The sequence below is a fragment of the Triturus cristatus genome, chromosome 7 (genome assembly GCF_964204655.1).
Source record: "Triturus cristatus chromosome 7, aTriCri1.1, whole genome shotgun sequence".
NCBI classification, from domain to species: Eukaryota; Metazoa; Chordata; class Amphibia; order Caudata; family Salamandridae; genus Triturus; species Triturus cristatus.
Genome location: NC_140590.1, coordinates 30,906,056 through 30,932,320, shown reverse-complemented (window position 1 = coordinate 30,932,320; position 26,265 = coordinate 30,906,056). Strand labels below are relative to the sequence as shown.

General features: G+C 43.3%; 1 protein-coding gene across 3 annotated transcripts in view; it reads left to right on the top strand.

The window, feature by feature from the left end:
• Positions 1 to 26,265, top strand: part of LOC146808737 (cell adhesion molecule CEACAM7-like) — a 372,135-nt gene that overhangs the window by 313,187 nt on the left and 32,683 nt on the right. For all 3 annotated transcript variants that reach the window (XM_085615550.1, XM_085615552.1, XM_085615551.1), the window contains exons 4-6: positions 1,324 to 1,599; positions 24,220 to 24,360; positions 24,464 to 24,552. In XM_085615550.1, coding sequence (XP_085471676.1) covers positions 1,324 to 1,599; positions 24,220 to 24,360; positions 24,464 to 24,552 — 506 coding nt within the window. The remainder of the gene's footprint in view (positions 1 to 1,323; positions 1,600 to 24,219; positions 24,361 to 24,463; positions 24,553 to 26,265) is intronic.

Below are 26,265 nucleotides of genomic sequence, written 5' to 3'. Positions count from 1 at the left end.
AAAAAGAGAGTGAGATGTGCACTAGAAGAAGAGAGTGAGATGTGCACTAGAAGAAGAGAGTGAGATGTGCACTAGAAGAGAGTGAGATGTGCACTAGAAGAAGAGAGTGAGATGTGCACTAGAAGAAGAGAGTGAGACGTGCACTAGAAGAAGAGAGTGAGACGTGCACTAGAAGAGAGTGAGATGTGCACAATAAGAAGAGAGTGAGATGTGCACAATAAGAAGAGATTGAGACGTACACAATAAGAACAGAGTGAGACACGCACAATAAGTAGAGAGTGAGATGTGCTCTATAAGAAGAGAGTGAGATGTGCACTATACGAGAGCGCTGCATGCACTATAAGAGAGTGAGATGTGCACAATAAGAAGAGAGTGAGACACGCACAATAAGTAGAGAGTGAGATGTGCTCTATAAGAAGAGAGTGAGATGTGCACTATAAGAAGAGAGTAAGACGTGCACTATACGAGAGGGCTGCATGCACTATAAGAGAGTGAGATGTGCACAATAAGAAGAGAGTGAGACGCAGGCGCGCAACACCCATTGGACTCACAGGGCTTCAGACCCCCCCCCCCCCGTCGTGTGAGGCAGCCCGGGCTGAGACAGCTTCCCGGCGCCCACACAGCCGCACCCGAGCACTTCACAGGTCTTTAAAAGACCATTTGCATGTTAATGAGGCCTCGCTGTTGTTTCACCCTTCTAAGAGCCCCTGCAGCTCCACTCTGCCTATGGCTTAAAAGACTCAGCCCCCCCCGAAATTTGGCTCTAGTTGCGCCTCTGGTGAGACGTGCACAATAAGAATAGAGTGAGACGTGCACAATAAGAAGAGAGTGAGACATGCACTATAAGAAGAAAGTGAGACATGCACTCCAAAAAAAGAGTGAGACGTGCACAATAAGAGGCAAGAAAGCACATTATGGAGAGAAAAGATAATTAGGGTCATGAGACAGAAAAAGAGAACATGCAACAAGAGGTGAATGTTGGTAGAACTGGGAAAACATTTCCGGAATCCAGAGGTGCAAATAGACCTCAGAGACTCGTGGCTGGCGTCATTGAAATTAAGGACAAACAGCGTCCAGTGCCATTCTGGACAAGGTACATTGGGCTATGAATGGTCCATGTAAACCACGGAGAGGTGGTCACCCTATTCTGGAGATTCTGACACCATTAATATACAAGCACGGAACCCATGTGAGATTGTGGGAAGCACCCGGGCAGAGAGGTTCGTCCCCCGTTGCTCTTTACTGTCCATTTCCTGATTCATCTTTGAGGATAAGCGCTGTGCACTGCACACAACTAATCCTGTCTCTTTATTTTGGTTGCAGAGGTGGTGACTAAACCCACAGTGACTTCTGTGCCCTCACAACTGGTGGAGAACCGGGGTCCGGCGAAGATAACCTGCAGCACCTCGAGCGCCGCCACCACAATCCTCTGGACCTTTAATAACAGCCCGGACCTTCCTGGAAATATCCTTCCGTCTCCGGATAACAGAACCCTGACCATCGCCAACGTGTCCCGGGGCGATTCAGGGACCTACCAGTGCGTGGCCATGAACCCCGTCAGCAGCAGCGCCAGTGACCCCCAGACTCTGACTGTCGCCTGTAAGTAATCTCACAGCCCCCCCTCCTGGTATTTGTCACTTCGGGCCTTGTTTATGAGGCCCTCACGGCACGGTTGGGTCACTTTGTAAACCCCTGCGCTACATTATAAGTGAGTCAGGTATAATGTAGGTGGGTGTTCTGGTGCAGAAAAGGCTCGCAGAAGTCTTGCCGGGAAATATATGAGATTTCACTGCGACACGTCTATGGCCTCACTGCGTCAAATCCTTACCCCTGCTTGAAGCAGGCATAAGGGGTGACGCCAGCCTTTTCACATGGGGCTTGCCCCATGTAAAATGACACATTGCTGGAGTTGCTCTGTTTCCAAACACACTCCAGCAATGCGCCATTTTTGCACCGACAGATACATCAGGACTCTTGACGTATCTGTCTATTCTTGCGACATGGAGCGTTGTACAGTAAATACGGCGCATTCATGGTGTCGCAAGGATGGTGCACCACAAAGTGCTGCATCGCTGTTTTACCACAATGATGCAACACTTTTCATAAATGAGGCCCTTCGTGTCTGACATGCAGAGCCCCTTCCTCTGTTTCCTTCCAGATGGGCCGGAGGACGTGAAGATCGAACCACCAGGATCACACTGTGTTCACAACGGGGCAAAACTCTCTTTATCCTGCACTGCGGAGTCCTTCCCAGAACCGCAGTACCAGTGGTTTCTTAATGATGCTGATCTAAACAGTAAAAAAAACACTAGGTTAGGGGGTCGAAGGGAATTTTAGAGACCAGCGCGGACCAATCCCCAAATCACTGACACTCTATCAACAAAAGGATGCGCGGGTCTACAACGGTCTAACTAGAACACAAAGACAACAGAACAGCATATTCAGACATGAAAGAGTCCTTCTATAGAGGACTAAGTCCCATCACCCTCCGAAGTGGCATGCTTCATCATCTGGGACCTCCCTTAACCACACCTGGCGCAGTTAAAGAGCTACAACTCCTTTATTTACTATAAAAAGGAGGAGCTCATGGATGTTTTTGATGTAACATAGAGGGTAACAATCTCCTAATGAAAAAAGGCTGCCAATCGTGTGGTGAAGCTAAATGCAGTGTGTGAACTAAGAAATGTGATTTAAAATTGATTACCAATAGAAAAATATTTTTATTCAGTATCTAGTGGTATCAAAATAAAACGCAGGTGTTGGAGGAAAACGTGTGCACAAACATTTTAGGAACACGTCCTCGGTGGTCTACATGTTTGAGCCAACTTGTGTCTAAACAATATGACAGTGGCTTTCGTCAGGACCGAGTACTGATCTGTTCTGTTGTCTTTGTGTTCTAGTTAGACCGTTGTAGACCCGCTGATCTAAACAGACCTGTTAGCACATACACCGTTGAGAAGGTGTCCTCACAAGATATTGGTAACTACCCGTGTGTCACTCACAACGCGGCCACCGACCTGACTGCGAAGGCTTCTGTCTATATTGTTGTTACGGGTAAGTTATTGGTAATCAGAGACTTTACAACACACTATCTATTGATAAAAGATGTCCTTTCAAGATCTCATAATGTACGTCATATATCATCAATCTTGTTTCTGGTTCCTCTGCTTCTTCTGCCAGCTCTTTCCCGTGTTTAGCAACCCTTGAATTCAGCTCTCACGTGTGCCTGTCCAGTCTGTGAAATCCTTTTTTAAAATTATTATTAATTCATTTCTATTTTTTCAATCCAGATTGTTCAACATACAAAAACCGAGGCAAAACACACACTGTAACTGGAGGAGCAAATACCAACAGAGTAGATAAAATAAATGAGAAGAAAAGAGGATTTACAGTTTTATTCATGATTTGAATTTGAAAAAGAAGACTCCCAGCTGAAATTAATCCAATTTTTCACAATTTTTCCCAAAGACAGACAACCTCTAGCTTTTTCCAGAGCTAACTCAGAATCATGAATTTGTTGGATGAGGACACACCTCTCAACCACTTTTGGTGGGGCAGAGGAATCACGAGATCTTGCTATGCGAAGCCGTGCTCAAACTAACATTACAGCGGTTAATAGAGGTGTAACAATAGCCCTGCAGCTCCAGGTGCCCCTTCGGGACTGTGCATGGGCCACTGGCCTGAGAGATCCTTACTGATTCCGGAGCGTGGGAGCCCCCTCTATGTAGTTTGCAGGGGGGGCCCACTCAAGGTTCGTTACACCACTGGTGGTTAAGCACCGTAAACCACCCTCATAGTCAGACATAACGGCCAACTTTATTGTAGATAGTAAGACTCGATGGCCCACACTGTCTGACATAAACTTAGTTACCCCATCCCATAACTTTTGTAAGACAGGGCATAACACAAACATATGTACAATGAATGCCACTGGTAGATTACATTTAGGACATTAAGGGCCTCATTTCGATGTCGGTCGGAAAGCGTCCGACCGCTGGTCGGAGGCTTTCTAACCAGCATGGAAAGTTTACACTCCAACCTCCTAATTACAATGTCGGTGGTCGGAGTGTAAACCAACTAGGGAAGCCAACTCGGTTCTGACAGACTCAAGGAGTCGGTCGGCCGGTCAGACACCGCTCATAATCCCATAAGGGCAATGTTTCCGCCGTCGGGATTATGATGTCGGTTGCTGACAGCCTTTCCATGTCGGCCTTTCTGACATGGAAAGGCTTTCGGAAAGCGACCTTGGGGGCCCCTAGCAGAGCCCCCTTCTCCCATGGCCCTCCGGTTGTGGCCCTGTGGGACACCTATGGTGCCCCCTTCACATCCCTAAACCGTGTGGCAGGCACCATAAGGTGCCAGGCACATGGTGCAGGGATGTGCAAAAGCTTCCATTGTACAATGGGAGCTTGTGCTGTTGCCAGTTTCGGACTGCCTCACAAGCTCCCATTGTAAAATGGAAGTTTGCGACTGCACTATGTGCGGTCACATCCTCAATTGCAGTGCCGGGACCGTCGACCTAAGGTAGATCGGTTCCGCATCCATGGCGAAGCTTGTCGGTGGCTCCAACTAACATCGTAATCAGGCCCTTAGTCCTATCTAAGGTAGAATTCCCTCCCCAGCGGGAAATTTTATCTGGGGTATAATATAGGAGACACATTGCCCGAAGCTGTTGTAGTTTTAACCCCTTCCCCGCTCATGACGGAGCCGCTCCGTCATGAGCCACGGTTGCCGTGTGCTCATGACGGAACGGTTCCGTCATGTCACGGCCGTTGGCGGCCGCTCCGCCTACGCGGCGCTGTTTCCCCGCCTGTGCGGGGGGACAACGCAAATGGGCGGAGTCATGACGGAACCGTTCCGTCATGAGCACAGCTCAACCGTGGCTCATGACGGAGCGGCTCCGTCATGAGCACAGCGCCACCGCGCTGCCCCCCCGCACCCCCCAGCGCTGCGGCGGAATTCCCGCCGCAGCGAAAGGGTTAAATTAGTAGAGTGTACAGATAGATCAAGTGTGCCTAATGCACTCTGAACCTCTGAGAGTAGAATCTCAGATGCAAGAGACGGGCTCCATTTTGTAGCTAACGAGGCAGTATCATCCAAAACATATTGATAGAAACTTTGGTGCAACATATTAATCAAAGGTTTCCTGGTGGATTTATAATAATTCAACGTCAGTTCTGAGCCTGCCGTATGTTATGTTATATTATGTTATTTTAACGGGTTTTATAGAGAGCGACAGCTGCCTCAGCTAAGAGGCATCCCGGCACTGAGCAACAAAAGAGCCGTACATATAAAACACTGAAGGCCTACAAGGAAGGGAACAGAAATGTCTTAATGGCTTTCCTAAAATGAAAGTAGTTAGTATGCTCACGAATGCGGGCCGGCAACGAATTCTACAGAATGGCAACTCTATTGCGAAAAGCACGCCCACCCACACGGACTCTTCTCACCCGGGGAATCACTACCAGACACTGTCCCATAGGTTGAAGTGATCGTGTAGGAGCGTAAGGTAGAAGAAGGTCAGAATTTGGGGAGATGCCAATTTTCAGAATTTTGAAGGCAATACACAATGCCTACAGGCAACCAATAAAGGCAGCGAATTGCACTGGTCACTGAACAAGTTCTGCGCAAGCCCAAAAGAGATCTTACGGCCGCATTCTGGACTCTCTGTAGCCCCTGAATTTCAGATTTATTCGCTCCCAGGTACAGCGAGCAGGCATAATCCAGCCTGGACAAAATCAGGGCCTGAATAATGATCTGCCTGGTCGAAGCATCAAAAAAGGCCAGAATAGGTTTGAGCCCGCGCAGCAGACCGAAACAGGTTCCTGCCACCCTTTTCGTCTGAATCTGGAAGCTAAGTGAGTTGTCCATCCAAACCCCCAGGTTCTTTTCTACAGGCTTAGGAAGAGGGGCCACACTCAAACTCTTGGGCCACCACAGTTCACTCCAGCAGTCATGGTTCCCTCCCACCAACAACACCTCAGACTTGTTGGTATTCAGTTGAAGGAAGTTGGCGGCGATCCACCCGGCGATCGCTGAGAGGTCGCCCTGAATTTCTGGCATCCTGCTCGGGGTCACTCGAGAGAGCCACCACCAACTGAGTGTCGTCGGCATAGGAAACCATGGTTAGCCCTCTGCTCCTGGCTACATCTGCTAGAGGCTGAACATAAAGGTTAAAGAGCAGGGAGCTCAAAGACGAGCCCTGTGGGACCCCCTGGCCAATAGGAAAAACACCAGAAGCAAAAGGGGGAGCAACCACTTGAAACGTCCGATCAGCAAGAAAGGAGGACAGCCACGCAAGAGCCAGACCAGTAACTCCAGCCTTAGATAAACGATTCAGCAGAATGGCATGAGACAGTGTCGAACGTGGAACGATCAGCGCTGACGTCTGACCCGCGTCTAAGGCCGTCCACAGATGTTCAGTCACGGCCAAAAGCGCTGATTCAGTGCTATGGCCAGGCCGAAAACCGTTTTGAGAGGAATCAAACCTCTGATTTATAGTAAAAAAATCCGTCAGAAGGGAATTGATATAGGCCTCGGTGATCTTCGCGATCCAAGGTAGCAGGGAAATGGGACGAAAACATTGAGGTTTATAGGGGTCTAAAGATGGTTTCTAGAGCAGTGGCAGTACCCTGGCCTGCTTCCAGGCACTGGGCACAACCGCTGCGCTCAAGAACCCATTGATCACCATTTCCAAAGGGGAAATGATAGTAGATAGCAGTTTTTTAAATTGGTCCGGCTTCAAAGGATCGGCAGGAGAGCCCGACTTTACCTCGGAGCAAAGTGTCAATAGAACCTCTTGCGTTATAGGGGGAAAGACTTCAAGGACACCATCAGTGAGGTTACAAGAGGTCTCAGGAGGGCCTATAGGAACCATAGGGAAGTTTTTATAAATGTTCTCAACCTTTTTGACAAACAAATTGGCCAGATCTTCGCACAGCGAATCAGAGGTAATCACGGAACTTACAACATCCTTCTGAATTTTAAGCTCCGTCACTATAGAAAAAATAGTCTTAGCTGGACTTGAGCTCCCTCTAATCTGATCAGCATAGAATGCGGCACGCTCAACGTGGAGGGCCCTATGGTAGTGCTTAATGGCAGCGCGATAGAGAGCCTTGGAAGAAGGATCGAAATCCCGCCGCCAGGCTCTCTCCAATTTCTAACAGATCTTACGTAGGGCAACAAGTTTCGCATTATACCAAGGATTGGGTTTATTGCGCCGGTTCCTAGACAACCTAACAGGAATAAGATCATCCAGAGGCCGAGTGATCCAATCGGAAAAAGCCGAATAGGCCTCGTTAGGGACAGCTGAAATAGCCGGGGAGGTAGCCGCAAGATGGCTTTGAAGATGTTCCCAGCTGAATTTGTGCCAAGGTCGCTTAAAAGACGAGGTGCTAACTAGCTTGTGCACTGGCGAAATGTCATCAATCACCATAGAGACTAAGTAGTGATCGGTCCAATCCATAGGAACAGGAGCTTGCACCACAAGGGAAGATATATTAGTAAAAACAGGATTGAGTAAATGTCCAGCCAAATGTGTGGGGCCTGAAACTCGTTGCTTGAGCTGACAAGCAGCCAGGTCAGCCAGAAAGGATAGTACATTAGGATCTGAAGCACTTTCCAGATGTAGGTTAAGATCGCCTATAACAGAAAAGTTAGAGGCGTTAACTGCTAGAGTGCTGACTATCTCGGACAAAGCAGCTCGAAACTCTGTAGAAGGACCCGGGGGACGGTAGATCAATAGTCCTGACATAGTGTAATTAAAATTGAAAGTAATTTTAAAAGAGGCGCATTCGCAATCAGTAACAATCTGTTGGGTAAAAATACATGAAAACCCAGCTTTAAGGATGACCGCGATACCCCCTCCTCTCGTAGGTCTATTAAGAGTGTGAATCATATAGCCCTCCGGGAGAGCAAATACCTGCTCTGTTACCGTGTCCTCTGAGAGCCAGGTCTCAGTAAGAAATAGAACATCAGGAGACCTGTCTTCCAAGAGGTAACGAACATCAGCAAAATGCTTGCAACAGTTAAGCAAAAAGTCAGTCACTGAGAAGCAGGGGGGGGGGGTTATTAGCTCCAATCGGGGCTAAAGATGAAAAACCGCAAAATAGACACCCAAATGAGCCCTCAAAAACATCCAGCCGAGGTTGTGAGAACTTCATTACCCACCTCCCAAATGCAAGCAACTCAGACTGAGAGTAGGCATACCTCAATCCAGCCGGACTGGCAGCATGTTCGGCGTCCGGCGGCGGACCGGCGCGGACGGGCGCCGACGGGCTTGCCTTTAGCGCGCCTCTGGCGCGCCCGCTGCGCAGCCGAGCACCTATGGTGAATTTAACCATGCCCCCAGGAAGCGGCAATGAGGGGAGGGGGGAGGAGCCATGTCCCTCAGCCGGGAACCGGCAGCCCGCTCAACCCGGAACTGGATCAACGTGCAACAATCAGCAGAGTGCAGAAATAACAAAGATGCGTGCCGGTAAGCCTCATTTAATATGTAAAACAAACAATGCAGAGAAACAAAAGAGAGCAAAAGTTAAAAGAGATCATTCTATTATCCCAAAGTCGCTTCTAAAAATATTTAAAATAGCAGCCTTACGGTTTTGCGTGCTGCCCTCTGGAGCAGTATCAAACAGGAATTCACACCCTGACAATAGATAGTTCCTAATTTGCAAATAATTATAGAAAACACGATGACGAAGTTATTTTTCAATCCTGAAAAGCATAAAAAAAACATTCAGGTTGTACAGCTGGCCAGTGTTGAAACCCCATGTAATGCCCAGACCCTACAGACCGTATCCGAAGCGTGGGGAAAAGCGGGATTATCCCAAAATGGTGTATCTTTCTTCAAAGAAGCTTTTGAGTATTTAGTGCAAATCCCATGTCAAATATAAATGATATCACTTATTATTTTAAAGCCTACCTTCCTAAAATAGTTGGGGTCCCCGAGCCTCTTAAGAAAAAGCCTAATCTCAGATCCGAGAGCTATCTGCCAGCAAAAAGATGATGGATCCAGATCAGCTGGGATTAATACATTTCAGATATGAAATCCATACAATTCAAAATACAAAAAAAAAAAAACAATATACTGACAAAACCAGTAGTACAGCAGTCACTTTCCATCTCTCAGACCAAGGCACTGGCTTCGATAAGCAGTTTGGAAAGGAATTTGAAAGAAAGCGGCCACTAGCAGTGAGAGGACCTTCTTTTGGCCGAAGCAAGTGCCTTGGTCTGGAGATTATGAATGTTAAAATTTGCTGACTCAGCAACCCAAGAGATGGAAAGTGACTGCTGTACTACTGGTTTTGTCTGTATATTGTTTTATTTTCTGTATTTTGAATTTTACGGTTTTAATACCTGAAACCGAATAAAGTATTTGATTGATTGACAGCTGTACTGTCACGTGGCTTTTGGGGCCATTGTCGACATCACTAAATTAGCATAAGCCCTGCAGCCGCTATGCAGCTTTGTGCACGTTACTACATGGCTTTATTTGTGGGGTAATCCCGCTTTTCCCCAACCTTCGGATATGGTCTGTATGGTCTGGGCATGACATGGGATTTCAGCACTGGTCAGCTGTACACCACTTCGGCGTACAGCTGACCAGTATCTTTCTTCAAAGTAGCTTTTGAGTATTTAGTGCAAATCCCCCGTCAATTTTATTTGCAAACGTCATTGTTCGTGTCTTTTACATGAGAACTGTCTGCTGTGTTCGTTCTCTGCCAGTTTCTGGAGTCTAGTCTGAACATTGTGAGCAAGGTCGATAAACAATGCCCCTTGTTATTCTGTTCTGGTCTTTTGCAACTAAATGTGCATGCTTTATTTATGGTCTTCCTAATATTACCTGTTGAGACATTATTACTTGTATCTATGAGATACTGCTCATTCCTGCCATCTTCACAGCACCGGCACAGAAATGGCTGCCATGCGCCAATGTAGACACCCTTGCACTATGTTGCAAGGGTGTCTGCATTGCAGAGATGAATGTTTTTGTGCAGGAAGTGGAATGATTACAAGAAAAAACAGAGTGGACGCACTCGCAGATAATCAATGTAATCCGTGAGTTGAAGAAGTCATAGGTGCAATTGGGTGAATCTCCGTGAGTAGGGATGTGAAAATGGATGAATGCACGTTCCTGATTCAGGAGTGTGTCTCCCTTTTTGCACTCAAAAGTAAAATTCAGTCCTTTTATTCAAGTAAACAGGTTAACCGTTGGATTATCACAAATTACTTCATTTTATTTGACATTGTGTTCACTCCAGAAGAAACACAATGCATATACGCTTTGTTTGAGGATACAGCAGGAATCAGCACTAGTACCACGTCAACTCAATCCAATATCAAACAGTTACTCTATACTTCAAAAAGAGCTATCAACCAAAGACTCCACGCCAGTACCCTGATCAGGTACCATAAAGTGCAGCGTATTCCGAGAGGCCTAAGAATCGCCTTAAAATCAATACTATGCAAAAACAATCCACGATTCACTGAAAGATGGGAAGCTATTCTTTATAAGTGCTCATTGGATCTCATCTTACTTATTGTTGAGGAACTGTCTAAATTACTTGAAGACCTAAATAAAGAAATCACTGAACTACGACAAGAAATCTCTACAAAACTAACAGATGAAGATTGGAATGCTACACCAGCAGATCTTAACAAACACTTAGAGGAATACACAAAGGAAATCAAGGAAAGAAAAATCCGAAAATTCAAAGGAGACACAGTTGATTATAAATTAGGAGAAGTATATACCTGGGCTGAGGTATATGCCAATAAAAGACAACAATGCAAACAGAATGGTCGGTCATCGGATACTGATGCCACATCCTCAGATGATTCTCTAACCAACAATAGATCATCCAGAGCACCTACAATCTCATACACCAAAAGCACACCCCCAAGTACGGGTGACTTACAAGAACCAGCCATAGAAGGTCCTTCCACTTCTACTTCTACAAGCAACAACAGACAACATTTTTTAGGGTCAGGCCCAAAGTCACAAGAAGAGCCAGGAGGAAAAGCAACAACAAAAAATCCGTTGCAAAGAGCACCCGCAGTCAGAAAACCTTGTGTCATTGTGACATTTTGAGTCACCATCTCACGGAGTTCCAAATCCAAACCCTACAAAAAGGAACATCGTTTGTTCCCACATACCATTCCAACCAATTAGACACAGAAATCAGTTTCTTTAAATTCCTGCGTCTACTCAGACTGAAACATTTTTTTCAGAACATCATGGATGTTTTCTATACACCCCGCGACAACACATTAATTGGACTCCGCAATAAGAGTTCATACATGGCTCCAACCAGCCATAAAGTATTAGACGCCTTCTAAACCATTGCGTGTAAAGAATTGAGAAAAATATCTTACCATACCAGAAGAAAAAACAACAACCTAACTCAAAAGGAACAACAAACACTGCGACAAATAGCAGCGAAATCAGAAATTACCATACGGCAAGCAGATAAAGGAGGAGCATTGGTCATTATGGATTCAACTTTTTATGAACAGAATGTCAATGAACACATTCAAGACTCAGACGTTTATATGCCTTTAACATTTGATCCCACCAAGGAATTTACCAAGATATTACAAACAATCATACAAACCGCAGTTGAAAATGGAACCATTAATGAAGAGGACAAGAAATACCTCATCAAAGCCAACCCCTCGATACCCTACATCTATATGATACCAAAAATTCACAAACATGCCACCAAACCACCGTTCAGACCAATTGTCTCAACTATCAATTCATTACATGAACCTGTTGGAAGATATTTAGATAAGCATCTACAACCAATAGTGCAATCTATGACCACATACATCAGGGACACTACAGATTTTCTAACCACCATAGAATCTATTCAAGATCAAGTAACCCCGAATACAATCCTTTGTACTATAGATATCAAATCTTTATACACGTCAATACCCCATGACAAAGGATTGGAGGCTATAGAATCTTTTCTTTTGACCACGGACAAACCCAACTTCACGTTATATCACAGCTATTTTGAATGGTCTGGAAAATATTACATTCAATGTTCTGGTACTTCTATGGGCGATTGTGCCGTCCCCACGTACGCAAACCTGTGCATGTACCAATTTGAACTGGATAATATTTTAAACAAACAAGAATGGGTTGAGAATCTTATTCTATACAAGAGATACATTGATGACATCTTTATCCTGTGGAAAGGTTCCATTCACTGTCTAGAATCTCTCATCGGGAGACTTAATACCGTCGATCATTGCATCGAGTTTACCCACTCCATAAGCAAGGATTCCATAAGGTTTCTGGACACCAAAATAACGAACAACGAAGGTCATCTCATCACACAAATATACACCAAACCGACTGATCGCAACAACTTATTACATTTCCAAAGTTTTCATCAGCCTTCGCTTAAAAATCATTGGCCATACTCTCAACTACTCAGATTGAAAAGAATATCAAGTACCAACGAACTATATGAACAAAGTAAAAAAAGCAGGTATTGAGAAATTCAAACAACGAAAATATCCAACACAAATCTTGGAGAAAGCCGTTTTGAAAGCAGAAAAACTCACACACCAGATATTACTTCAACACAAACCTATACATCAGACGGAATCTCGAAGTGTATTCGTATCCAAATTCTGGACGCAAAGTTACCAAATTAAAAAACTCATCTTAAGATACTGGCCAATGCTTGGCACTGAAGCTGATTTAAAAAACGCCTTTGATACACCCCCAAGATCGAGAAACCTCAAACAAATCTTATCCACTCCCATAAATTCAGAAAACACCGGTTTTAAAGGAACAACACCATGTTACAATTGTGGGAACTGTAATTCCATTATAACAGGGAACACTATTCAACACCCTCATAAAGGCCACACCATTAAACTCAAAGTATCAGCCACGTGCAACAGCCAAAATGTGATTTATCTGTTGAAATGTCCCTGCAGTTTAGTTTACGTGGGCAAAACGGAGAGAAAAATTCTCATAAGAATCAATGAGCATATAAAAGTAACATCCGGACTTGGCAGGTTAAATCTCCCATCGCCAATAATTTCCAACTTTTTCAAACAACATCAGCCAATTACGGTTCCTAATTTTGGAACAGGTACCCATTATGAAAGGACGTAACAATACCCAATTCATGCTACAAAGACAAATACACTGGATCAATAAATTGGACTCCATCAGTCCCAAAGGTTTAAACGAACGTTATGACCTTGGCTGTTTTTTGTAATTGGTCACCGTTTATGAACTGGGCAATACTCGCCCCCTCGAAATCCGCACTTCTTGACACCTGACTGTAATCCATCCGAACAACGATTTAACATTCAACATGTTTCATGCATTTTTTTATATACGTTTTGTATATTCAGTTATATGTGACATGTAGTACCGAATGTACGCATTTGTTTATTTACTTAACTACCCTTATGTACATCTTCATTTGTACCTTTATTTGTACTTTTACTTATACCATCTGTACTACAATTTATACCGTCAGTTCTCTTTTTAATACATGATGTTGTCGCATGACACACTGTTGCACTTCACTGAAGACACAGGGCATCTCACACACACTATTACTTCCCCGTCTCATGGTATTTTATTCACGAGAATTTTGCACCCATTTTACTCTCGTCGTTCGTTCACGCAACTCTGAACTACGAGTCTTTCTTCATCGCAGTTCTTTACCCGCATTGTAGTTCCTAACCTTTGAACTCCCACCACACGTTTACGTGCCATTCTCAACAAATACAGTCGGAAGCCGGTCACTTATTTCACTTCCGGTTACATAGCGAATGATTTGAATCTAAAGCGCACACCGACAGAAGAGAGTTACACTACAGTACGTTTTTTCCTAACTCGCACAGTTTTTACTAACTCGCACAGTTACCGCTTGACTCGTATCCTTTAGCGTTAACGCTTTGTAAACCACCAGCGTTCACACGCAGTATATTTATCAGGTTTCCGGTTATCTTTTACAGATACCAGCCACCTGGGTACCATCAGTACGTGAGTACTTTATTGCTACAAACTCACGAACACATCGGTCAATTTTTCGTTATTTTTAAACACATTGTCTTTTCACCGCATTTTTAGTTACGTTTATGCATGTTTTTAGCAGACTCTCACATCACAATAGGTTTTGTTTTACACACGGTGTCAACGTGGTAAACTTTCACTTTGGGATTGACGATTTTTTCACATCGCGTAAGACACACATGATCACTACGAAGCACAGCTATCACAGTCATGTAACAGGCATCAGAGTCATGTAATAGTTACCGGTCGGACATTTGTATACACTCTATATTTAGCGACAGGCTGATTTCTTGTCTCCTTTTCGTTACAGTTGGCCCCTGATGAAGGGCTCTTACAGCCCGAAATGCGTTGGGCAACCAGGCAACTAGAATAAATGTGTAATCTCAAGCTGACGTGGAATTTACAAAAGCAAATACACGACTTGAAAATCCTTGGAATGTCAAATAAAAATGAAGTAATTTGTGATAATCCAATGGTTAACCTGTTTACTTGAATAAAAGGACTCAATTTTACTTTTGAGTGCAAAAAGGGAGACATGCTCCTGAATCAGCAACGCGCATTCATCCATTTGTGCAGTAAGTCACACCTTCATGCACTAAAACAGTCAATGGAGGCGATTTCCTCTTTCTATGTCTGCTGCTGAATGCAGCACACATAGAAAGAGGAAAAAACAAGGAGAAATAATGTATTTCTCCTCGTTGCGCCTTCCCTATACCACCCATGGGGAAGTGTAGGCTTTTGATGCATTCTCAAGTATACAGCTTGTTGTAAATCTGGGATTGTGTCAAATGTCATGGGTGTCACGTGGGAACACCCACCATAATGCCGATGGCACGCCTACCCTTCGGCATTATGAGGCAACACAGCGACTTGCGCTGTGTTACCTCACTCCATATCTATAAGGCCATGAAAAGCTATGCAGGGTGGCTTTACGTGGCTTTGTACATATGGATATGTGCTGTGAGCCACTGGAACACATTCCCTCATGACTTAAGTCTAATGGTTATTTTATGTAAATATCTGCTCTCCTTTTGAGTGCTTCAAAAACGGTTTGGTGGAGTTCATGCTATTAAATAAATAAATAAATTAGTAAATATTTAAATGTGAATAAAATAGTTTTTGACAAGCACAGCATTTGCAGAGTTCTCAGGGGCATATTTAAGAGAATTGCCACGCAGTGCAGCGCAGCCAGTCACCTAGCTGCGCTGCACTGTGTGACAGGCAAAGGGCAGGAATGCGCTGTATTTAAAAGAATGCACCACATTCTTGCCTTTTCCCTGCTCAGACGCCTTTTTGGCTGCCTAGCGCCAATGCAGGCACCCTTGCACCAGGATGCAAGGGTGCCTGTGCTGCATGCAGAATTGTTGTTGTGCAGGAAGGGGAACCTTCTCATTCTTATTCATGTCTTATGGGTTCAGCATCTCTCCAGCTGCAGGGCCGGTGCAGTGCGAGGCATCAAAATGAGAGAAAGGAAAAGAACAATTTTCAAAATACATGTTTCATCTAAACACACCACATATTCTACCAAAATATCGTGACATACATTACATGTCCAAGAAATTGTATTGTCAAAAATATCATGTGACATAATGTAAAAGGTAATGACATTGTTTTTTAAGTATTTTATATTCTTTTAAATATAGTTGTAAATAATATTTTTGTATGTAATGTTATAAGTTGTTAATTTCTAATGTTAAGAACTTTTACATTATTTGTAGATTGATTTTATTTTTGTTTAATTGGTAATACATTTTAAGGGTTATTTTTAAGGTAATTTATTTTGGTGGTAGTGGAGTTTGTAGGGGAACAGGGTGGAAAGTGTTTATTTTCTAATTGGGTTTAACATTTTTTATACATGTTAATTTGCTAATTTCATAATACATTATTAAGTTCTGGAATAAATACATTGTTAATTAATTGTATATTTATTGATTATTCAAATAGGAAATTGATTGCAATGATTAATTGTTTGTATGTATTTGGATATTTTTCTTAAGGGCTTTATTCACAATAACTAATTTTAGAGTGTTGTTATGGTTTAAGATAAAATGTTTTACTAATTCAGTATTGTTATAAATTGTATTTGTTTGTACAGTAACATCTTCGGATGATACGGTGGCTAGCGATTGAAATTTATTTTGTAAAATTTTGATATGATTCTATGCATAATGTAAATTGATTTTGTGTTTTCAATTGTTAAAGATTTACATAAATTATCGAGTTAAAATATATTTGTTACATGTTTATGGGAATATAGTTTATGGTTTTTTTACTGTGTATATATCTAATTTATTTGAAATTAATTTACCATAAGTAAAACGAAATATGAGCATTCTTAAGTTTAACATTTTCCATACTGTTGCCTTTGCTGAAGTGGGAATATTAAATTTGACCCCTTCAAAATCCAACATTTTCTCTGCTGTTGGTCAGGTTGGGAGTAGTGTATTTGTTACCTTCAAGTGAAATGTTTCTTTTATCCTTGTTACGCCTCTCCTGGGGAGGCATAGCATTTTGACACATTTCCAGGTGTACCACCCATAGAACGCCTCCCTGAGGCAGAGTAACGCAAGGCACCGGCTTGCGCTGCCTTGCGTTACTCCACATTTATCAAGCCACACAGGACTTGGTAAATGTCATTCTAGGTTTTGTGTCACCCTTGCGTCCCCTTGCATGTTGTAAGAGTGACACAAGAACATGATAAATTTGCCCCAAAGTATATAAAGTCGATTTCTGAGCCCTTAATATTTTGAGGAAATGGTTAATTTGGAAATGAGCTCACTTGGGCGAAATATAGGACTTGCTTAGATTAGCTGCATGGTCCTGCAGAGACAGTTTAGAGATGGTGACCTGCACCCCTGCTTATCCTACAGACAACCTCATAATCTCTGGTGCTTCACTACTCTGAGAGGGGCAAGTTGCACATGCGGGTACATAGTTCCCACCAAGGAGACAATTATGGACCCTATTCTTGTGCAGGACAGTTTTAGGATTGAGTGATTGAGAGAGAAACTCTAAGGGGGGCTATTTAAAGCAGTATTTTTGTTGTACATTTAGAACTACTACAACAGCACTTCCAACGTACTGCAAACTGGTATTCACATGCTTATATGGGGAGACCGCACCTCTCCTATCTTACCTGTGAGGAGATCTCTACCCTAATTGTGGAGATTTCCACACAAAATGTTGGTGAGACAGAGAGGAATGGATAGAGAAGAGGGTATACTTATGCCTAAAGAGGAAGAGTCAAGAGAGGACTAAGGAGGAAGTTAGTAGGTTAGGGAGAGGTTTAGGGAGGTACATGCAGCCATCCACAAAAACATAGACCTATTTCTATTCTCAAACTGCCCTTCCATAATTACTGCAGACAAAGGAGACCCAAAACAGTTATAATTGTACTCCAGCTCACAGCTGGTTTATGTTTAGCACCACACATGGCCAACCCCTGGTACTGCAACAGCCTCCCTTAGAAATTAATTCTGGTATTACTTTAGGTGTTTTTTTCAACTTAATACTTCAAAAACTTACATTTCTTTTTTGTAATATAATCAAAATAATTACATGTGTGATTTAAAATAATTGCTTAATACTGTAACATTTTCATTATAATATTCTACATTTAAAATTTTATATATATATATATATATATATAGATATGTAATAATTTTAATGCCTCCGACTGACATTGCTGCGGATTTTGAACCAACTGACCTCAGATCAGTGGTTCCGAACCCGTAATTGAAATATGACCGTACATCGTGTGGTCACAAATTTCCATTTTTCAATGGGAGCTTGTGCGGCAGACCGAAACCGCCCACGGCACAAGCTCCCATTGAAAAATTTAAGTTTTTAAGCATCCTTGCACAGTATGGTAGGCAATTCACGGTGCCTGCTACACAGTGCAGGAATGTTAAGGGGGCACCATAGGTACCCCACAGGACCACATGCAGAGGGCCAAGGGGCCATGCTAGAGGCCTCGAAAGTCGCTTTGTGACAGCCTTTCCATGTCAGAAAGGCTGACATGGAAAGTCTGTCAGATACCGTCCTTAAGGGATTATGAGAGGCTTCTGACTGACGGACTCCATGAGCCTGTTTGATTGTGTCAGTCGGTACCTCCGACTGCTGCCTCCAACTGCATGCATCCTAATGCGTAGGTTGGACCACACCAGTATATGCGGTTACGACCACAACCAAAAAGCTGTTGGTTGCGGTCTGAGCCTCATCTTAATGAGGTCCCTAATATGCTTTATAACTTTTCCCAATACATTACCAGAGGGAGATTTCACCGTGGTGGCAGACAGAAACCTACCCCTACGTGTGTGACGTTAGTTAGTAGTAGTAACTTTAAACTTGTAAATTAGCTTCCTCCTCCTGAATTTATGGTGTGGAGACTTGTAACTCTACAGTTTGCAGGTAATTTACACCTGTAAATGGTGAATTGTCAAAAGTAGGGTAAACTTAAAGGGGTAGATTTACTCATGTGTAAGTTTACCTTTGTGAATAGCCTCTTCTGTGTCTAAGAGTGGCCAATCGATTTTAGGATAGATAAATAAATATGACTTGCAATCTATAATAAACACAGAACAACTGATCTGGTGATGATTGTAGAAGATGCAGAGCTGGAAGAGGTTTTTCAGAAATTTGTTAAGGAATTTGAGGACAGGTTGGGTTTGGTTCAGGAGGATGTTCACAAAATGTTATTGAAAATTAGAGCCTTGCTTTTTGGGCACAAGGTTAGGAGTTTCCAGTGGTTATCTGAACGGAAATGAAAGTTGTATTAGACCAGATGGTCACTGAAATAGTCATGGAACCAGTAGAAAAAGCTGAGTGGCTGTCTCCAGTAGTCATCAAAATATGATGCATTCTCACTCAGCATACATTACAAATTGATTTATATCGGTGAGCAACATGCAGACTTTATTCATCATGCTGCTAATACTTATTTATTGATCACAGTTAATTACATTCCTTAAAACAATACCAGGTTATTAACTAGAGATACTCATTGATATATAGCAAGAACATCAAATACCGTTTTGAGAAATACAAACAAAATGTCACAGACACATATTTATTTATTTTATTTATTTATTTTATTTATATAGCACAAATTGTTTCTCAAAATGTTCAATGTGGAAAAAGTAGATGCTGTAAGCACCTTCACGTGATGGGGAAAAGACAGGATTGTGTCAAAGACGACTCCTAGGTTGTTTGCCTTAATGGTCGGAGTGGGTGGCGGGGCCCAGTTCCGAAGGCCACCAGTCAGCGGACCAGAAGGATGGATCTCTGCCAAAAAGTAAAACTTCAGTTTTATTAGAGTTTAACTTGAGGCAGTTCTCTGATATCCATCTGCTCACATGTCGCATACAGGCTTGAAATTTGTGGGCTGTGTCCTTCATATTATTTGAAATGGAGACAATGATCTGAGTGTCATCCGCATATGACACCATAGCAAGACTGTAGGATTTAATCAGTCTGGCTAGCAGGGTAACATACACATTAGAAAGGATTGGGTTCAAGGAAGAGCCCAGTGGGACCCCACATGTGAGCTTGAAGCTATGCGACCTAAAGCCGTCCACTTCCACTACTTGTTCTTGATCTGCCAGAAAAGATTTGAAAATTGAAAGGGCTGCGCCTGCTTTTCCTAGTTCTTGGAGGCGGTTTATCAAGAGGCTGTGATCTCCCGTATCGAACGCCGCTGAAAGATCCAGAAGAATCAAGGCGAACATGCCTCCATTATCTACTGAACGTCTAATTTCTTCTGACGCAGTGATTAGTGCAAGCTCTGTACTGTGCTCACTCCAGAAGCTGTACTGCATCGAGTTCAGGATGTGGCTGGTGTTGATGAAAGTAGTTAGTTCTTGTTTCCTATGCTTTTCAGGGAGTTTTGCTGGTAAGAGCAGGCGTCAGATTGGATGATAGTTACTTGGTTCTGTTTTATCTAAGTTGGATTTTTTTTAACTGTCTCTGCCACTGTTTGCACTATCTTAGGAGGCCACGGATCCAATAGCGATCCAGTTTTAGTGGCCAAGAGAAGTTTAGCGGCCTGCTCATAAGATACAGGTGGAAAGTCTAAGAGTTGAGGAAAATCGAGAACTCGGAGGAAGTTGGGATCTTTAGATTCTGCTCTCTCTGTATCAGTATGTAAAGACGGAGTGCTTGTGTGCTTTAAAGGCCACAAAGCAAACGCACCATAGATGCTAGATACCTTTCCACAGAAGGAAGATGCTAGGGTGTTACAAAAAACTTGATCTATTACATTGTTCCTAGACTGCCGAGTGCGGCTGAGTTTCTGGACCATAGCAAACAATTCTTTAGAATCATTCTTCGCTGCTTTAATTTTCTCCGAGAAATATTTAATTTCAGTTTTATAAACCGTTTCTTTATATTGTGTTAGTAATTCCTTGTATGTTTCTTTTTCCTTGGTGTCATAGAAGTGTCTCCAGCGCCTCTCTTGTCTACGACATCGCCTCTTCAAAAGGCTTAGCTCCTCTGAAAACCATGGTTCAGTGGGGGCTGTTCTGCTAGTTTTCCCTGCTTTCTGAGGGATTATTGCTTGTGCTGATCATGCAATCCAGTTGTGATAGTCAGACAATGCTTATCTCTAGATCTTGAGAAAGAAGGGGGCTGCTTTTGACCAATTGGGTGTTAAACTCAGTTCTATCTAGTTGATGCCCTTGGTATCTCCTATGATTTTTTACTGAAAAGGGCCTGTTGCCTGCCATAGAAGGCTTTGTAAGGGTTAGCATAAGAACTACATGGTCAGACCAGTGTAGTTGAAGAGTATTATTGAATTTCAAAAAAGGGCAGTCAGGAAAGACGGTGTCCAGGAGGTGCCCAGCTCTGTGGGTGGGGTCTCCCGTAATCTATTCCAAACCTACACGTGTCAACAGATCCAAGAGGGCGCTAGAACCTTTGTTTCGATGATTCTCTAGGTGAAAATTAAGGTCACTGAGAATAGTGTTGTCCTGGAGGTTGATTTTATCTTCAAGTAGCTGCCCCAAGGTATGTATAAAGTTAGCCCCAGGACCGGGAGCCCGATAAACCAAAAGCCCATTAAGGGAATAGGTGTGATTAATAGCTACCTTGAAGGAGAGAACTTCACAGCCAGAGCCTGTAGGGATCGCTTTAAAGACTGCTTTCATGTAGTCCCGATAGACTATGACTAGCCCTCCCCCTTTTTTTTCTATATGATCTTTTCTAGCAGTTAAGAAACTTAGTGGGATGGCCACCACCAGGTCAGGGCCAGAGGAGTCACCCACCCAAGTTTCAACAACAAATATTATGTTGAGGGCATGCACTTAACGAAATCCGCAAATTCGTATTTGTGTTTGATTAACGAATGTGCATTTATGAGTGCAAAGTGTAGTCCTTGTGGGGCCATATTTTGTTTAGGATCAAATGTGTCATTCCCTTTTATTTTGGTGGGCTTTCTGGGATACATATTAGTGTTTAGTGTGCTCTTAGTATCTGTGAGCATGAGTTTGCAATTGAGGCAGCTCGGTGTCCCTGAGCTGTTACAGCAGTTAAGAACTGGACCAGAGCAGCACGAGTTAATGTTAAATAGCCCCAAAAGCTTACTTTGTGGATATGAGATCATAGTTTCAAGGCGAACCCCAATTCCAGTAGAGTGGCTGGCGCTGAGTGCCGTCCGAGTGCGGACGGGCGCAGACGGGCTTGCCTTTGCACATTCGGCGCGCCGGCGGCACATCTGAGTCAGGGGCTCGTTTAAGTAGCAAAACAGAGTCCAGTTACCCAAATGGTGTTGGATGACTAGCACATCAACCGCTCAAATTGGCGGCCACTGACGTCTCAGCCAACATCAGCAAGCCCAACTCTCTCCAGTCAATCGGCACAAGGGAGGGCCGTGGTGGACCGGAGAGCGGCGTGCAAATGAGGAAGAAGTCGCAGTAATGAGATAACAAATAACAGTATAAAAATTGTATTTTAAAAGTATTTTAAGGAATTAAAACAATGTTTTTGTGCAAACTAGTAACGTGTGCAAAATACCATGTAGAATATTGATTCGGCTCTAATTTATCCAATGGAACTGTTCAGCAAACCTCAATATGTAGCTATGTTGGTCTGAAGCCACGTAAGGCATATTTGATAGCACATAAACATTTAATCAATGCATGACTTAAATGTACATGAAATCCATGATGGGCATTTGTAGATTGAAAAAGAGTTCACATGCTGTTGTCCCATACAGGGGTACTCTCACAGTGTCAGAGAATTAAGTTGATGTCAGCTTGAAATACGTTAATTAAAAGTTCATATAAATGGCACCAAGGTACTCCACATTTAACCCTATATTTTTTGATCGCTGTGGGGGTGACCACGTGCGGGCACTTCACTGGTGCAGCCTGACCTAATTTATCAGATGCACTGTAGCATGGATGTAACATGCGTAGAAGCGAACATCGTCCTGCTTTTTGTTAACACCTTGCTCAAACTGCAGCCTTACCACATTCCTTAGTTAACCTTTTGCATGAGTATATCATGCTTGGTTGCATACACCCACCTGCTTTCCAAAGACACTGCTCCAACAGCTTAGTCCATGTTTAATGTCTCCCTCTTCCATTCCATGGCAGCATCCTGGCTCCCTTCCGCTGTCCTCATTCGCCATTGGTGATTCACTCTGTTTCAGTATTCAATTACGCGCTGATGTCATCATTGACTGCTAGGGTTTGTAGTTTGTCAGCATACCTCATACTAAGTAGAAATGGCTCTCAGTACTTGTTGTCTCTTCGTTGCCACTGTAGTACTTGCAATATGAGGGGACATTTATTGATATTTCATGAGATAACATTCTTACCAAAGGATTAACTTTGCTTTATATGTTTGTTATTGTTTTTGTTAATTTGTATTTATATAGCGCCAAATCACCAACAGGTCTCTAGGCGCAAAACAAACCTTAAACCTGGAACTTAACTTGCTTCGCAAAGCTTCACATCATCGGAGAAGCCTATCCCAGAGCCTGTGTAAAAAGGAAGGTCTTAAGTCCCTTCCTAAAGGGAAGTAAGGAAGTTTCCCAACGCATGCTATCCGGGAGCTTATTCCAGAGCTGAGGAATCATAACCGAAAAGGCACGCCCCCCCACCCCCAGAGTATTTTTATCAAAGCGTGGGCACGCCAGCAGGCTTGCCTCAGCCGATCAGAGACAATTTGTTCCCCTAAGGTGTCAGGTCCAAATTGTTAGCATTTCCCCTTAAAAGGCACCTTGGGACAGCCATGACTTTGAACCATGTCAAGTAGTAGGTTGGAAGATCAGACAAAGGAATGGGTGTTTAAGTGTGAGGCGGTGTGTGAGAGGGTGGAGAAGGGTTTGTAGGTAGCTTTGGGTACTGTAAATCCTACCCAACATATAGATGATCTATGATTGTCATGCAACACAATGTGTTTCAATTTATTGATCCTTTTTATGGTCCTTACTAGATCTTTCAAGATATGCAGCAGTGGTTGTTGATCTGCATTGGGGCATGCAGCGCAACTTTTAGTAAGGACAGAATTCCGCCATGCCTGGCCCACTTTGGAAATTAAGAACATTTTGGAAGGATGTGGAATTTGTCATACACACAACTCTTTGGACAATCCCATGATTAATGGGCAGGGGGAGAGAATAATCTGATTAGTTAAGGGCACCATGGAAATGTTGGTTAAATCAGGCAGTTCAGAGGGCACTGGGAGATATGTTGTGGGAATACTATACTATTAATAGTGTAATGGTTAAAGCCCTGATTGAGATTATGTGAGATAGATCAGCTGGCACAAAGGTGACCTCAGGATGGCTGCACATAAGTTACGGTGTTGAGATTAAGGATTTACTCTTCCCGTATCAAAATTCAGTTGCATGCTCAGTAGTGTTTTTCTGGTAGTACAAATGCAGAAAGACTGGCATTACCTTACCACACAATGTAGCCATATATTTATGAACCTGTATTTCAAAATGTACTACTCTCCTCTTCGCAATACCCATATTCTCATGTTCATGTATCTCCATTTATTGCACTCACTCTTCTATCACAACCCTTAAGTCTTAGTGAGGTGGCATTATTGGCCAGCACCGCCACTCTAAAGATTGTTACAGCCCCACTGCATGTGCTCAGATCCAGTATATATAATCCAGACACTCATTGGCTGCTTTCACATTCTGCTTCCTCCTACAGACAGTCCTTGCCCCACTCCTGGCTCCTGCTGGCAGACCACCCTGGGCGTGGCCTGTGGAGTTCTCCTCGGTGCTGCAATCATTGTGGTTGGGATGGCGGTTCATTATGAAAGACGCCTGAGCCAGAAGGGCACAAACAAAGGTAAAAGTCTGTAACATGGCCCTTCTTTTATCTCTCTGTATATTATATACAATACTCTGCATATGTGACACAACAGTAATGCTTTCATCACTCTCTGCCTCAGATGAAAACATGTACCAGAATCCCAGTGTTCTCAAAAACGCTGATACCCACTATGAGAACGTGAAGAAAGGGCGCGAGGGTCAGTCAGCGGTGAGTAGCTGGCAGTGATGAAGTCATGGTTCGAGTAAAAATGTAAATAATGTCACATATGAACAAATCTAATGTATTCGTAATGTTTTTGTTTTTAATTTTCAAACTGTATGGAACACATTGCATAAGCCTTTCACTCTGTGCAATAAGAGCATAGCATTTGGGTGTTGTTTTGTTGCCTTCACACACTAGACTGTGAGCTATGTCTGGCAGGTAAACTGTCTCCAACTTTTTAGAGAGACCCATGAGGTGCCCTGCTGCGACAGTCTGTGAGTGGCTACTGTTAGTTGAAGATGCTGCAGGACATCTTCCTTCCTTCATTAGGGTAGCCTCTCTTAACTCTTTAGTACATTTAATCTTAGTAAATGTAGATGAGCTCTCTGCACTAGGCCTGAGGGTGTAACCGCGGCCTGGCCTTTGTGTCTACATGACACTGGCAATACACCTCTCTACATGTTATGTTATGTTATGTTATGTTAATAACTTTTATTAGGCGCACAGCTGCCCCAGCGAAGGGGCGTCCTGGTGCCTGATCCGGTACACAACACAACAGGACAAAGCTGAGGAGAAGAGAAATCAATTAGCAGAGACAAACAGGTGGGTTTTAATGGCGCGTCTAAAAAGAGTCAGACTATTTAGGGCGCGAATATGTAAAGGAAGGGAATTCCATAGATCAGCCGCCAGAACACGGAAAGAAGGTCCTCCCATCCTACTCAGCCTGAACCTAGGCTTAGTCGCCAGATGGTAAGATTCAGACCTGAGGGACCGCGTGGGGACGTATGAGGAAATAAGGCCCGCCAAAGCAGGGGGAGAGGAAAGCTTCAGAATCTTAAATGTCAGACAGAGAGCCTTAAATTTGATTCTCTGTCTGACCGGAAGCCAGTGAAGGGAGGTCAGGACAGCAGAGACAGAACAACATCTCGGAAGGCCAACAATGGCCCGTGCCGCAGCGTTCTGCACCCTCTGAAGCCTAGTAGCCTCAGCCTGGTTGACTCCAAGTAGCAAGGCACTCCCGTAGTCCAGCCGGGAAAGGATAGAGGCCTGAACCACCAGTTGCCGAGTGGGAGGGTCAAAGAATTTGAGGACTGGCCTCATACTATGCAGTGCCCACATACATAGTATCCATCATATAATGTGTGTTGGGGAGGGTCTTTCCTATCACTTTACCAAAGGAACAAACACCTGTTTTAAAATCTGTCCCTCTTTTCATGATTGAGCAAGGACTGCTGCACATGTTGGCAGATTATACACTGTAAATGGGTTGGTGGATTTGCCTCCACTGTGGATTGACTTAGCGCTGCAAACCAATCCTGGAAACAAAGCAGCCTCCACCTGGGGAACATCCTCCAAGTAAAACAGCTTCAAATTGGATGATTAGCATAAGGAAGTTGGTTATCAGTTGGGGGAATTTGAGTTCTATCTAAGTAATAAGTCCACAATATGGACAGCCCAGAGGGGAGGGTGCAATGTATTCAAAAAGTAGGAAATCTATTTTCAAGTATTACATGTCCAACTCTTTGAATTCATTTTTCACTACTGAATGGCCTACCTCGCATGATAACATTGGAGTTACCCTATTTAATTTATTAATCAGTAATTACCACATGAGAGCAGGTAATCGCCTTATCTTTGTTGTCTTTGGAATTGTAATGAAAAATCCTAATTTATGGTGAAGTCGGATTTTAAATTGCAATTTTGAAAATGCCACATTTG